The sequence below is a fragment of the Hippocampus guttulatus genome, chromosome 17 (assembly GCF_054856545.1).
Source record: "Hippocampus guttulatus isolate MCC_2025c chromosome 17, RoL_Hgut_1.0, whole genome shotgun sequence".
NCBI classification, from domain to species: Eukaryota; Metazoa; Chordata; class Actinopteri; order Syngnathiformes; family Syngnathidae; genus Hippocampus; species Hippocampus guttulatus.
The window spans coordinates 2329912-2341491 of NC_141277.1; the positions used below are offsets into that span (position 1 = coordinate 2329912).

General features: G+C 43.4%; 1 protein-coding gene across 1 annotated transcript; it reads right to left on the bottom strand.

Moving 5' to 3' along the window:
• Positions 1-2144: 2144 nt before the first annotated feature.
• On the bottom strand, positions 2145-11178 carry fech (ferrochelatase). The gene is made up of 11 exons (XM_086135599.1): positions 10972-11178; positions 9837-9927; positions 9147-9266; positions 8667-8815; positions 7886-8020; positions 7547-7653; positions 7260-7358; positions 6979-7086; positions 6293-6457; positions 5256-5315; positions 2145-4129 (listed from the first exon to the last, which is right to left on the bottom strand). Exons 1-11 carry the CDS (start codon positions 11009-11011, stop codon positions 3992-3994), a joined length of 1212 nt encoding a protein of 403 aa, XP_085991725.1. The 5' UTR covers positions 11012-11178; the 3' UTR covers positions 2145-3991.
• Between the last annotated feature and the right edge of the window lie 402 nt (positions 11179-11580).

Here is an 11580-nt window from a genome sequence, read left to right on the forward strand (position 1 = left end):
ATGGTGGTTTTTTTCGGCAAAAAACGCCTTACTATACATGGTCGTTTTTTTCGGCTAAAAACGCCTTACTATACATGGTCGTTTTTTTCGGCAAAAAACGCCTTACTATACATGGTCGTTTTTTTCGGCAAAAAACGCCTTACTATACATGGTCGTTTTTTTCGGCGAAAAACGCCTTACTATACTATGTCGTTTTTTTCGGGGCAAAAACGCCTTACTATACTATGTCGTTTTTTTTTGGGCCAAAAACGCCTTACTATACTATGTCGTTTTTTTCGGCAAAAAACGCCATACTATACATGGTCGTTTTTTTCGACTAAAAACTCCTTACTATACATGGTCGTTTTTTTTGGCAAAAAAGCCTTACTATAAATGGTCGTTTTTTTTCGGCTGAAAACGCCTTACTATACATGGTCGTTTTTTTTCGGCTAAAAATTTCATCCAAAAACACCTTACTATACATGGTCGTTTTTTTCCGGCTAAAAACGCCTTACTGTACATGGTCGTTTTTTTCGGCTAAAAGCGCCTTAGTATACATGGTCGTTTTTTTCGGCGAAAAACTTCTTCCTCTACGTGGTCGTTTTTTTCCGGCTAAAAACGCCTTACTATACACGGTCGTTTTTTTTCGGCTAAAAACGCCTTACTCTACATGGTCGTTTTTTTTGGTTAAAGCGCCTTATTATACATGGTCGTTTTTTTCGGCTTTTTTTGTTTTGTTTTGAAGAAATGGTGTTATATAGGGACAATCGAAAATTTATATGACCCACCTGGTAGTCGAATTGTTCGTGTGTCTGTGTCCCATATCAGAAGTACACGGTTCAAATCTGCCTCCAGCCGTCCTGTGCCCTCTCAAAAACATGCGTGGCCATCCATTTTCTGATCCATTTCCCCGCACAACATTTCGCACTCACACCAAGGAACAATTCCCAAAATGCCTTACTATGCATGGTCTTTTTTTTCCGGCTAAAAACGCCTTCGTATACAGGGTTGTTTTTTTCGGCTAAAACGCCTTACTATTTACATGGTCGTTTTTGGGGGCTAAAAATGCCTGACTTTCCATGGTTGCTTTTTTCGGCTAAAAATGCCTCACTATAGAAGGCATTTTACACCCGTCAACTCTACGAGTGTAAAATGTGAGTGCGTAGTCATCAGAGGAGAGTAAGAGAAGAGTGGACAAGAAAAGATGGAGCAAAGGCTGAGGTGACAGTGAGGGGAAAGAAACGCAGGGTAATACTATTGCTCGCTTGGATGTTGTGAGGGGGTTTCGGCGCAAAATGGGAGGATGGGCAAGAAAAGGGGAGAGAGGGCGCCAAGCCTTGCAACCTCAGGGGTTATTGGGTCGCGGACAGCCAATCTCTCTCGGCTTAATCAACAGCAGCAAAGGTGATTGCAACACCGCAGGGGGGTTGCTGGGGGTGGGGGTGAGAGGGGAGGCAAGCTGATAGAAATGAACAGGAAGGTGTGGAAGGCAGCGGGGATGGAGCTGGAAGATGGGTAAAAGATTGGTTGGACAAAAAGGGAGAAAAGAGGAGGGGTTGAAAGAGAAAATGAACAAGCTGAACAAGGAAGAAGGAAGGCAGGATGGGGGACGGACGCACTGAGGAAAATGGACATGTTTCCAGACCATGTGCTCAGGACAAGACCGCACTGGGCCTCCGTGAGTTAGGGCAGGAAGTGCGGAAATGTACTGAATCGATCAGTTGCATTGCTAAGCCATGGAGGAAAACGTCATACGAAGTTCAACTCGACTATATTTAATTAGGACTGATTAAATGCTAACATGCTAGGTGTTTGCATGCTATCGCGGCATATGAGTGCAACCTGAGTAGAGAAAGCGCTAAGACAGACTGATTTTGGTTTTATAAGTGCTACGGCTACTTCCAATGGGAATTGATCAAATGCGAAAATGCTAGCGGTATCCATGCTTACATGTCACAAAAATGAGAACAATGAAACGATGAAAAACAAACAAGGTGGAAACACAAGGTGGCTGGCTACCTTCAAGCTGAAGGCAGACACATATTTTGGTGGTCAGTCGTTTCATTTAATTTACAATGTGGTAATGTTCATAGCATAACAATCCGAATAACCTCTGCATTTTTAATCATTCACGTCATCAGAAATCACAGTTTTCATGTACTGTATCACGTTTTGCCGTTTATTTGACCATACAGGAAGACATGCTGAAAACTCTGTGACTCCATTTTTGTTTTCAACGATGCAGGGTAATGTCTGCAATGCAACAAATCAAAAGAAAAATAAACAAACACAGACAGTGGGGGGAATCTTAATGATAATGCAATTTGACCCAATGCACTTTTCAGGTGAACACACCGGAATTTTTTCATAGGGAACCCCGTTCGACTGTTCGAATGGCTTTTTCTGGCCACGATTGTGTGCTGGGGTTAAGCTGGACGTGTTGGCCCGCGGATTATTTGACTAAATAGCCAACCCTGACTCTGCCTGGAATGAACCATGCACAAGCACTACTTTGATTAGTCTGGAAACCTTCATGTTGATATTTTACGCCACCTCAGTTATACACGCACACATGAGGGCCGAAGGACCTTTAAGCATGAGTAAACTTTTCGGAAGCACAATCGTCTGTGAATTATGAGAAGAGAGAATTTTTGCTGTGCAACTCTGGTTGCATTTCGGGCAGAGGTGGCTGACGGTTGAAGGCCAGTGGTTACAAGAGGTGCCCATGTTGACAAGAGTCGAACAAACATGGAAGATACCATATTCTCATCTGCCTTTCAATGTGGTTCTTCTATGCCTTACTTGAACCCGGCGCAATGAGATTCTTTTTTTTTTTTTTTTAAAGAGAATCCATCGCCAGGATGTCACGTTTTGGCATCAACCTGGGAAATTCACACGTCTTGTAAGCACTCATTTGTAAAACTCTAAATAATATAACAAAATAACACCTCAAGTACAAATGGAAAAAGGCACATCATAATTGCAACGTGGGGGTGGGGGGAGGGGCAAATTGACATTAGCCGGGGTAACATTTTACACATTCTTAATTCCAGTCTCGCGACAGAAGGGAATTTTTCCTCAAAATTGTCCCTTTTAAACATCATAATTCACGAGGAAGCAGCGAGGTTGGGGGTAGCTGTTCAGCCTTGAGCAGGTGACCTTGAAACAACGTGCTACCAATCATGGAAGTCATGGAAAAATCTGCAGACGATGCTAACTAGCGCTTCAAAGGTTCATAAATTGAACCTGAGACTTGAGACGAGGATCTTGTTCAGCTCATCATTGTGATGAACACTTTGGACGTTTGCACCACCCTCGTCTTGACACTGCAAAGAAAACATCACAGCCTTTTGACTGCGGTCAGTCAGCAGAAAAACAAAAAGGTAAGCGGTTGTTGTGAGGTGCAGAGATGATGGAATGCAAGAAAAACAACAACAACAACAAAAAAAGTGACTTGAAAACGAGTACAATTGTTTCTGTCATTTTGAGGGGATGAAGCCGTTTCTGCGGAGCATCACTTGTGCTGACAGGTGCTGGTCCAAAAAAATTTCAATATCATGAAAAAATTGATTTACTTCAGCTCACTTGAATGCACTACACAAATTTCACTTTATGAATGACATTCCTGAAATAAATCAACGTTTTTCACGGCATTCTACTTTTTCAGACGAGCACCTGTTCATGCAGACCTTGATCAGTTCACAGCGTGGGGGGGATATTCTGACACTCGGCTGACTTTGTTCATTTGAATGGGTTTCACGCTTCCCCGCTGAATTCTAAATCAGCGAAAAGAGCGGGATATCGTTGGTTTCGAGTAGAAACAAAAGGTGAGATGAAAAAGTTAGGAGATGCTGAAAAAGCTTTGTTCAACCTTTTCCTCGGAATTTTTTTTTTTCCTATAGAAGTTTGACGTCACTCAGTGTTTTTCCGCCACACTGGACAGTGCATGATGTCATCGGATGCCCCGATTGCGCCTTCACGGGGATGGTTGCGCTCCGCCCGCGCACATGTTCTATGACAGTTTCTGGTTGGCGAAAAAGGCCTTGGTCTCTCCGCAGACGGGATTGGTGCACAGCGGGCAGCGTAGAGTCAGCTGGCGGGAACACGGCTGATTGGACTTCAGGTGGGACTGGACCAGTTCCGCCAGAGCCTGGACAAGACCAAAGACATGCAAACATTTTTCCCTTTAGTTTTTTTTTTTTAAATGGATGGACATTCAACGCTTGCTTTGCTAAAACATGCAAAGCTATGCTTTGCTAGAACACAAAATAAAGAAGAGAGTGAGCGGCTGTGGGTCCAAATCAAATGGCGGACATTGTGAAAGTGCACAGTGAAGCCCTGTTTCCATCGCGGTTCATCTTTCATGCCCTCTGTGTACAGGCAATTTCAAATCTACACACACACACACACACACACACACGCACGCACGCACGCACGCGCACACGGCCCTACCAAGGGGTCTCTGAGCAATGGCAGGTTTGACCAGCCAGACAGCCGGGCAGTTCAGTTCTACTGTAGTCAGCTTTTAAGCTTCCCATTGATCCGCTACTTGCTTGAATAAACCTCTCTCTCTCTCTCACACACGCGCGCACACTAAATACAACACTCAAAGAACTATTAGAGTTGTAGTAGTTAGCTGTTGAAGGGCAGACAGTAAAGGAGAAAGGGGGAGTGAGGGAAAGGAAGAAGAACAGCAGAAATGAGTCAGAAGAGAAATCGAAAGATAAGAAAGGGGGAGCGAGGGGGTCCGTTTATTGACAGCATCCTGCTTGTAGTTTACTTCTGCCACAAAACAGTCTGCCGTGGTCTCCTATGTGTCTGTCCTGCACCCCCCCCCCTCCCTCCCTCCCCTTCATTAAATCACACAGTATCTCCTCTCAATGTATTATGTACACAGTTGCTGGCAGTCATACATGAACATGACCTAGCCATTAGCAATTTGAGATAATGGAAAGAAGAAGTGGTACAATTATCTTGTCTGCCTCACACAAAGCGCAACTCCGGGAGCGGAATGCCTTGAAGCAAATCTATTCATCTGCTGTGCGTAAGTGTCCATAGACGACTCGCGTCGTCTGCGACGGTACACCAACCGACCCTCGACTCATTGCCAAGGATTTTAGGTCCCACGAAAACAAATAAATACTTGAAATGCACTTCAATGCCGCAAACCAGAAAGGTTCCTTTTCAGCATTTTGACAAATCTATCAATATTCCCAATCCCTGTGCGTAGCAGTCTAATCGTTGGATCACTGACGTGCGTGCGGATGTCTGCGTACCTTCATAAAGAGAGGATTCCCATTCAGCGACTCGGCTCTTCTGAGGTTTTCCACACCGCACTGACACGAGGAGGGGAGAAACGACATTCAAGTTACAATCACAATCAAACAAAGCCAGTCTCACGGGAAGGCCTCAAAGGTTTCCAATGTGCCCACACTTCAGCAAATAGCCCGGTTCTAAAAAGGTGGTTCATTTTTCTCCAGGTTAGAAGTATATGAAAAGTATCATTAAACCGATACGTGTATAGTGGGTATAAAAGTACGTGTTTTTCATTTCTGCAGTCCTTTTTTGATTTATTCCCCTTCTCTTTTCCAATAAACACGCGCGCTTTGTTCTGAACTTCCAATGACTTCTTGAACAACAGGTTTCATTTTGGTGGCCGTGGAGACACTTGAAGGGGCTCAGACTGTTCAGTGACACTGAGTGCACTAAAATTGAAAATGCATTCCAACGTCCATCATTGTTGTTACTTTGAAGACGTTTGGAACTGGACAGTTACATACGACGATTTTGTCTTCGTTTAGCCGTTAACCGTTTCGCGGTTGATGACTGAAGGAAAGCAGGAGTGCAGCAAACGTGCATCCAATGTGCAAAATGCGTCAATGTCTGCGTGCGTGTCTTTGTGGCACCAGTCACATTGATCTGTGGTCACCTTGCTGGTGCCTTCCGACAGACATGCCGCTCAGCTGCTGGACATAGACACAACCTAACGCACATCCTGAACAATTTATCTGGAGACCAGAGCTCCACTGATGTCACTTGATCCTGTAGACATCAAAGGGGGGTCTACCAAAAATAAGAGACAACTCATTTAGGTGCCCGAGGGTGGCCGTGGCAATGGGACACAATTCTCTTTATGGTAGACTATGGCAGACAAAATTCGGAGTCAGGAGACAAAAAAAAAAAAAAAAAAAAGCCATGAGGTATATTTTAGTTTTGTTGTTGAGCTTCCTTCTTTGTTCTTCATTATTCAATGATGTGCATCTGCTGATAGTATGACGCGCCAGACCGGATTGAAACTTGTGCAAGTTCTCACCTCCTCGCCCAGCACCTGTCCGTACTCAATGTCCAGCTCGTGCAAAGTCTCTATGTGGTCGGAGGTGAACGCGATTGGCACCAGCAGGATGTTCTTTTTCCCCCTTTCGCAAAGCCCTTTAATGACCTCGTCCGTCTGGGGGCCGAGCCATGCCATGGGCCCCACCTGAGGGATGAAGCACAGAACAGGATGCGGTCAGAGATGGGAGGGGGGGGGGGGGGGGGATGGGGCACTCTCGATGAGATAGGAAGTGGCTCCATCTTGAGGTGACAGAATTCAAATCACAAACTTGGGGTGGACTGAAAACTCAATTTGCAATGTGCGGATGAAAATGTGTCGTTTGTGACTGTAAAAAAAAAAAAGCACCAAAATATATGTTTAAAAAAAATAAACCATTCTTAAGGATTAAAATAATCTTCTTGTCCTAACCTAAAAAAAAATAGAATAATAATAATTTCAGTGGTGGGAAAGAAAATATCAGTTTTGCCCTCAAATGCTGTGCTTGGTTGTAAAACAGGGTTGAAGGTGCAATTTATTTGTTCGAGTCAGAACTTCACCTCATGCCCCACAGTGAGTACCACTGTACCCTATTGCATGTCCCTCGGATCTCTACTAAAGTATAAATTGACCCCCCGGATCAATCCCACGGATCAACAGTTTCAATTCTGAAGTGTACGGGGGTTTACCCTGGACTGCCACACCAGTCTGTAAGGGTTACAGTGTCCGAGTCTCTCCATAACTCTCTGGACTGTCGCGCCCACTTCTTGGGGGTACGGGTCACCTCTGTTTACAACCTGCACACATTACACAACAGGAGGACGGTCGGTCATGACGAGTCGTGCAGTTGGAGAGTAAACATGAATTGTTGATTTAATGTGGTTGTTCCATCGAGTCAAAACGGATTTGATATAAAAATAGCATTCGTGATCAAGTGCAGCAGGACGGGCAAATATCATGTTGCACTCACCGCCATAGGAAGTGAATGGGCCGAGAATAGAATCACAACATCGTCTCTCTTCGCTTCTGGAAACTTCAGCAGCTCATTACTGACGTGTTCTGCAAAACACTGCACGGGCACACACAGAGAAAGTGTTACGTTCATGAATAAAATGACATATTGACATCGCACTGCATCATGAGGCTTGCAACCGGTTTTGATGCATTGGTTACTATGACAACTCTGTGCCTTGTTCTTTCTGCCCCATTAGCGTGTTTGCGTGTGTGTGTGTGTGTGTGTGTGTGTGTGTGTCTAACCTCCACCAGCAGAGGGTGTGTGGGCCAACGGTCAATGACACTCCAGCACATTTTTGGCCTGTCACCTTTGCTTCGATAGTAACGGTAAATGGCGTTTAAGCTGCTACCTGTTGACACAACAACAACAATGAATCACATGACAAGGAAAATTGCATTTCCTCATATTAATATCTTGTGACTTGTTGAGGTGTCCACGCAAACAGCAATGCATTCGAGCTAGCTGACGAGGGCGTACATGGGTGGACATTTTTGGCTTATGTTAGCATTGTAGGAGAAACCCCTGCATATTATGTCACGATCCTAAATCTGATTTATGACTAAATGATGTTTGTCGGTGACCTGTGGTGGAGCAGCTATACTGAGGATATTGTGTGAAGGCCACAGCTCGGTCCACTCCGTCTTTCTCCATCTCCTCAATGGCCTCCTCAGTCAGTGGATGGACATAGCGGAAACCGATGTAGAACTTATGAGGTGCTGATGGGATAGAAAAAGAGAGTAAATTGTTTAAAGGGAGGGCGGGGGGGGGGGGGGTGTGAAGGACAGAAGACTGCAGGGGAGGCGTTGTCAACAATATCAGCTTTGGATGTAGTTGTCAGCCGTCACTTGATTTCTAACTGCTGCTTCGTTTGCGTTGTTATCTGTGAGGTGTGAAGCAGGCGTGTGAGCAGCCACTCCTCCCATGCGCTGCTATCTTCGTTTTGCACCCATGGAGTGCCGCGGAAACAAACAAGTCTGAAATCGACTATTGGAGTGGACAGAATTGAATTTCACTGTCGTTGAGAAGTGAGAAGTTGATCAGAATGATCAACTGACATTAAGCAGACGGTTAGCTTGTGTGAATCACAGTCAAAGGTTTTGGGGTCTAGAATTTAGCATGGGACTTTCTTTGCGGGGGTTTACATGTCGCTTGCGTTTATTTTTATATATACTGTATATATATGGATCCCAATGGCAGGAAATATGTTTCCCCTACGCTATTCCAACTCCATAATCACAAACATTTTGATGGTCTCGAAGTGCCAGATGCAGTGGGGATCTTTTGTGACCATTGTCGGTCTCTGACAGGCCGGATGACAACAACACCTGCTTAGCAATGTGCCGCGTGGACGCTCGCTCTCACCAGTCTCAGGGCTCATTTCATCCAACAGCTTCACCATGCCCTCTCCCTGCATGGCGGTCCAATGTTTGATGGGCGAGCCTCCTCCAATCTTACTATACTGCTCCTGGATCTTTGGCGTACGGCGCTTGGCAATGAATGGGCCGAGTTTACTGCGGGGCGAGGGAATGTAATCGTGTACATGATCAACAGTGAACAAATTCGCCAGTTACGTGAACACAAAGTTCCTTTCTACATCTTCAAGGTTGCATACTACTGTCCTGAAATAAACTTATTATGACAGTGTGAAGCTGCAGAGGTTTCTGAGCAACAATAATCATACTCCTGTTCAACCTTGAGTTCGAATGAGAGACGCGGAATGCAGTGCGACTTTCGACTTGTTTGTCTAGCTCTCTGTCACAACCGAATATAAAATCAAAACCGACAACTTTTGTTCAAATGTATTGCCCTTAAAAATGTACTTGATGGTTTTGTCATTCGTACTTCTGTACTGGGAGTTTCATCAAGTCTGTGTCCATGAACAGCCTGAGCAGGAAGTCGTGTACATCTTCTAGTTTCTCGGGTCCTCCCATGTTCAGCATCAAGATGCCTGTCTTAGGTTTCCTGCAAAACAGGTTCAAAAGCAGTCGTTGCATTCAATACACTGAGCTTGATTGCTCTGCGAAGAAATGAGTCTAACTTAATGATAATAAATCTTTACATGGTATATACACGCACAACGTGAGGTACGCCAGCACCATTTAAAAATATGACTCCGTCTACAGTACCTTAGCAAATATTTAAATCACCACTCAATGTAATGCTCCTGCCGGAGCGGCCCTCAGTTCACGGCAGTGGCATTTTCCTTTCTTTCATGCTTAAATTAACAACACGTATGTACAAACGCTACAAATTAGGTCATCTTATGCCCAGCTTCGTAGATCCCTCAGGGGGAATACAATAAAATAGGTTCCTTACTGACCCAGGACATTAGTTTCCAACAGACAGTGACACGGCAGTTATTTTTAGCACCACAATTACATAAGTGTGTCCAAAATTATCAGCAAAACCTTTTCAAGTCATTGTCAATAAAAGCAAGTAAAAGGTGTGCAAAAATAATGAATTCTCAATTTAAGCATTCATGTTTATTATTTCAAAATGAACAGTGGCTAAGCACAAGTGTGTGCGTTTCACCTATTGTCCTGTGTTTCTGGGGTCGCATTGTGGGCCAAAGCTGCAACAGTGGCACGAGTCCTCAGGCTGAGACTGACACTGCTCCTGGCAACTGGACCAGATCAAAATAAAATCAGTCTGACATATTAGTGAGGTAAGTGAACAACCCGGACATACATGTTGACTTACAGCACTTTACAATTTGGTCGGTGATCTATCGCAGGGTACACATACACAATGAATCATTCACATTGACACCTATGGACAATTTAGTCTTCAATTAGACAAACACATGTCTGGGAAAGGTGTCAGGTAACCAAAAATGCCCAGAGAAAATGTTTGTTTTGGCATCACATCTAACGCACTGAGTGAAAAAAAAAAGTAAAGATAAAGTAATGCGAAGAAAAAAAAACAACTGATAGAAGCCGTTTTGTACCAATTCTTTCAAGAAGCATTCATTCTCATGCTGCAATATCCCAAAACGCCGCTAGGGTGCCGAGTGAGATTACGCAAGTTTAAAATGTTGAAATTGTGTAACTCTCATAAAATGCTCCACTGGAAAAAAAAACGATGTCATATTTTTAATAAAGACAGATATCACTCAGACGTAGAAATTTGAATCAATGCACACATTTGATTACGCAAATGTAACACTGCTCACGTTGCGCTGTCGTAAAAACATCGAATTTAAGGTTACCCAGGAACGGAAATAAAATTTAGTTTACAAAATAAATTAAAGCCCATTATGGGCTACGCTTTTAATTGTGAAAAAGTGACGAAAGAATATCATAAATGGACAACAAATCAGAATCAGGTAGGTCATATAGAATAATTCTTAACTGTTTAAAAATGCGGATTTACAGGAAATCTAATAACTACGACAATATATATTTATTGTGAAAGGTCTTCAGCGGAAACTGAGCACTTTTAACCATTTAACTTATCATTTATGAAACGGATGCCAATGTCAACGATGTACAACATTGGTATAATTTACCACATGCAGGGCTAGACAGTCCATTCCCTTATAACTGTACCCAGACCACACCGAAGATGCAACAGTAGTTTACTACTTTGGAATTGTGTAAATAAATCGCAACTCGCGTGTCTAAACATAGCTTTGTCCGAGCTAATTTAGCTCTGTAGTACTACTCACATTGGATCAAGCGACCGGCGTTGCCGAGGACTGTCATCATGATAGTTTCCAATTTTTGTCGCCCCCCAAAAATCAAACTGATAAATAAGTCTTGCACTTTTGCTCTCTCCAGCTGTGGTCACGAGTGTTCCCCGTCCCGCGTATTTCGTTGTACTATACGTCAACGAGATTCCTTCAGCTATCGCCTCCAGCTGGCTGCATCAAGTTGTGAAGTTCGGCAGCAAGGTCATTACTTCCGGGTATTATTTTAGAACAGCTTCAAAACAAGGATATTTTAGTTCACGAAAACCAACGAAATAGCCGAAACAAAATTTGAAAAACAACTTTGTTAACGAAATAAAATTAAAATGGAAATGCTTGTAAAAAAGGAAAACGAAAACTACATTTTACTTTTACAAAACTAACCAAAACGAACTATATTTACAGTGAATATGATATTCATTTTCGCCTTTGGCGATTAATTTAATACATGGTGCTATAGCATTGATTTTAAATGTGATTTTCAATGTATTTATCTCGGTATTTGCCTGAAAAAAATGAAGTTGGAACAGTCACCTGGGAGTTGTAGAGCTGTTAGTGTGTCACACCAAAGCTACGTCTTCTAGCAGC

Coding starts and splice junctions, on each gene's coding strand:
- fech (XM_086135599.1), bottom strand. CDS start 11,011: ATGATGACAGTCCTCGGCAACGCCGGTCGCTTGATCCAAT. Junction 7,359..7,546: donor CACACCCTCTGCTGGTGGAG/GTTAGACACACA, acceptor GTGCCCGTGCAG/TGTTTTGCAGAACACGTCAG. Junction 7,087..7,259: donor CCCATTCACTTCCTATGGCG/GTGAGTGCAACA, acceptor TAATGTGTGCAG/GTTGTAAACAGAGGTGACCC.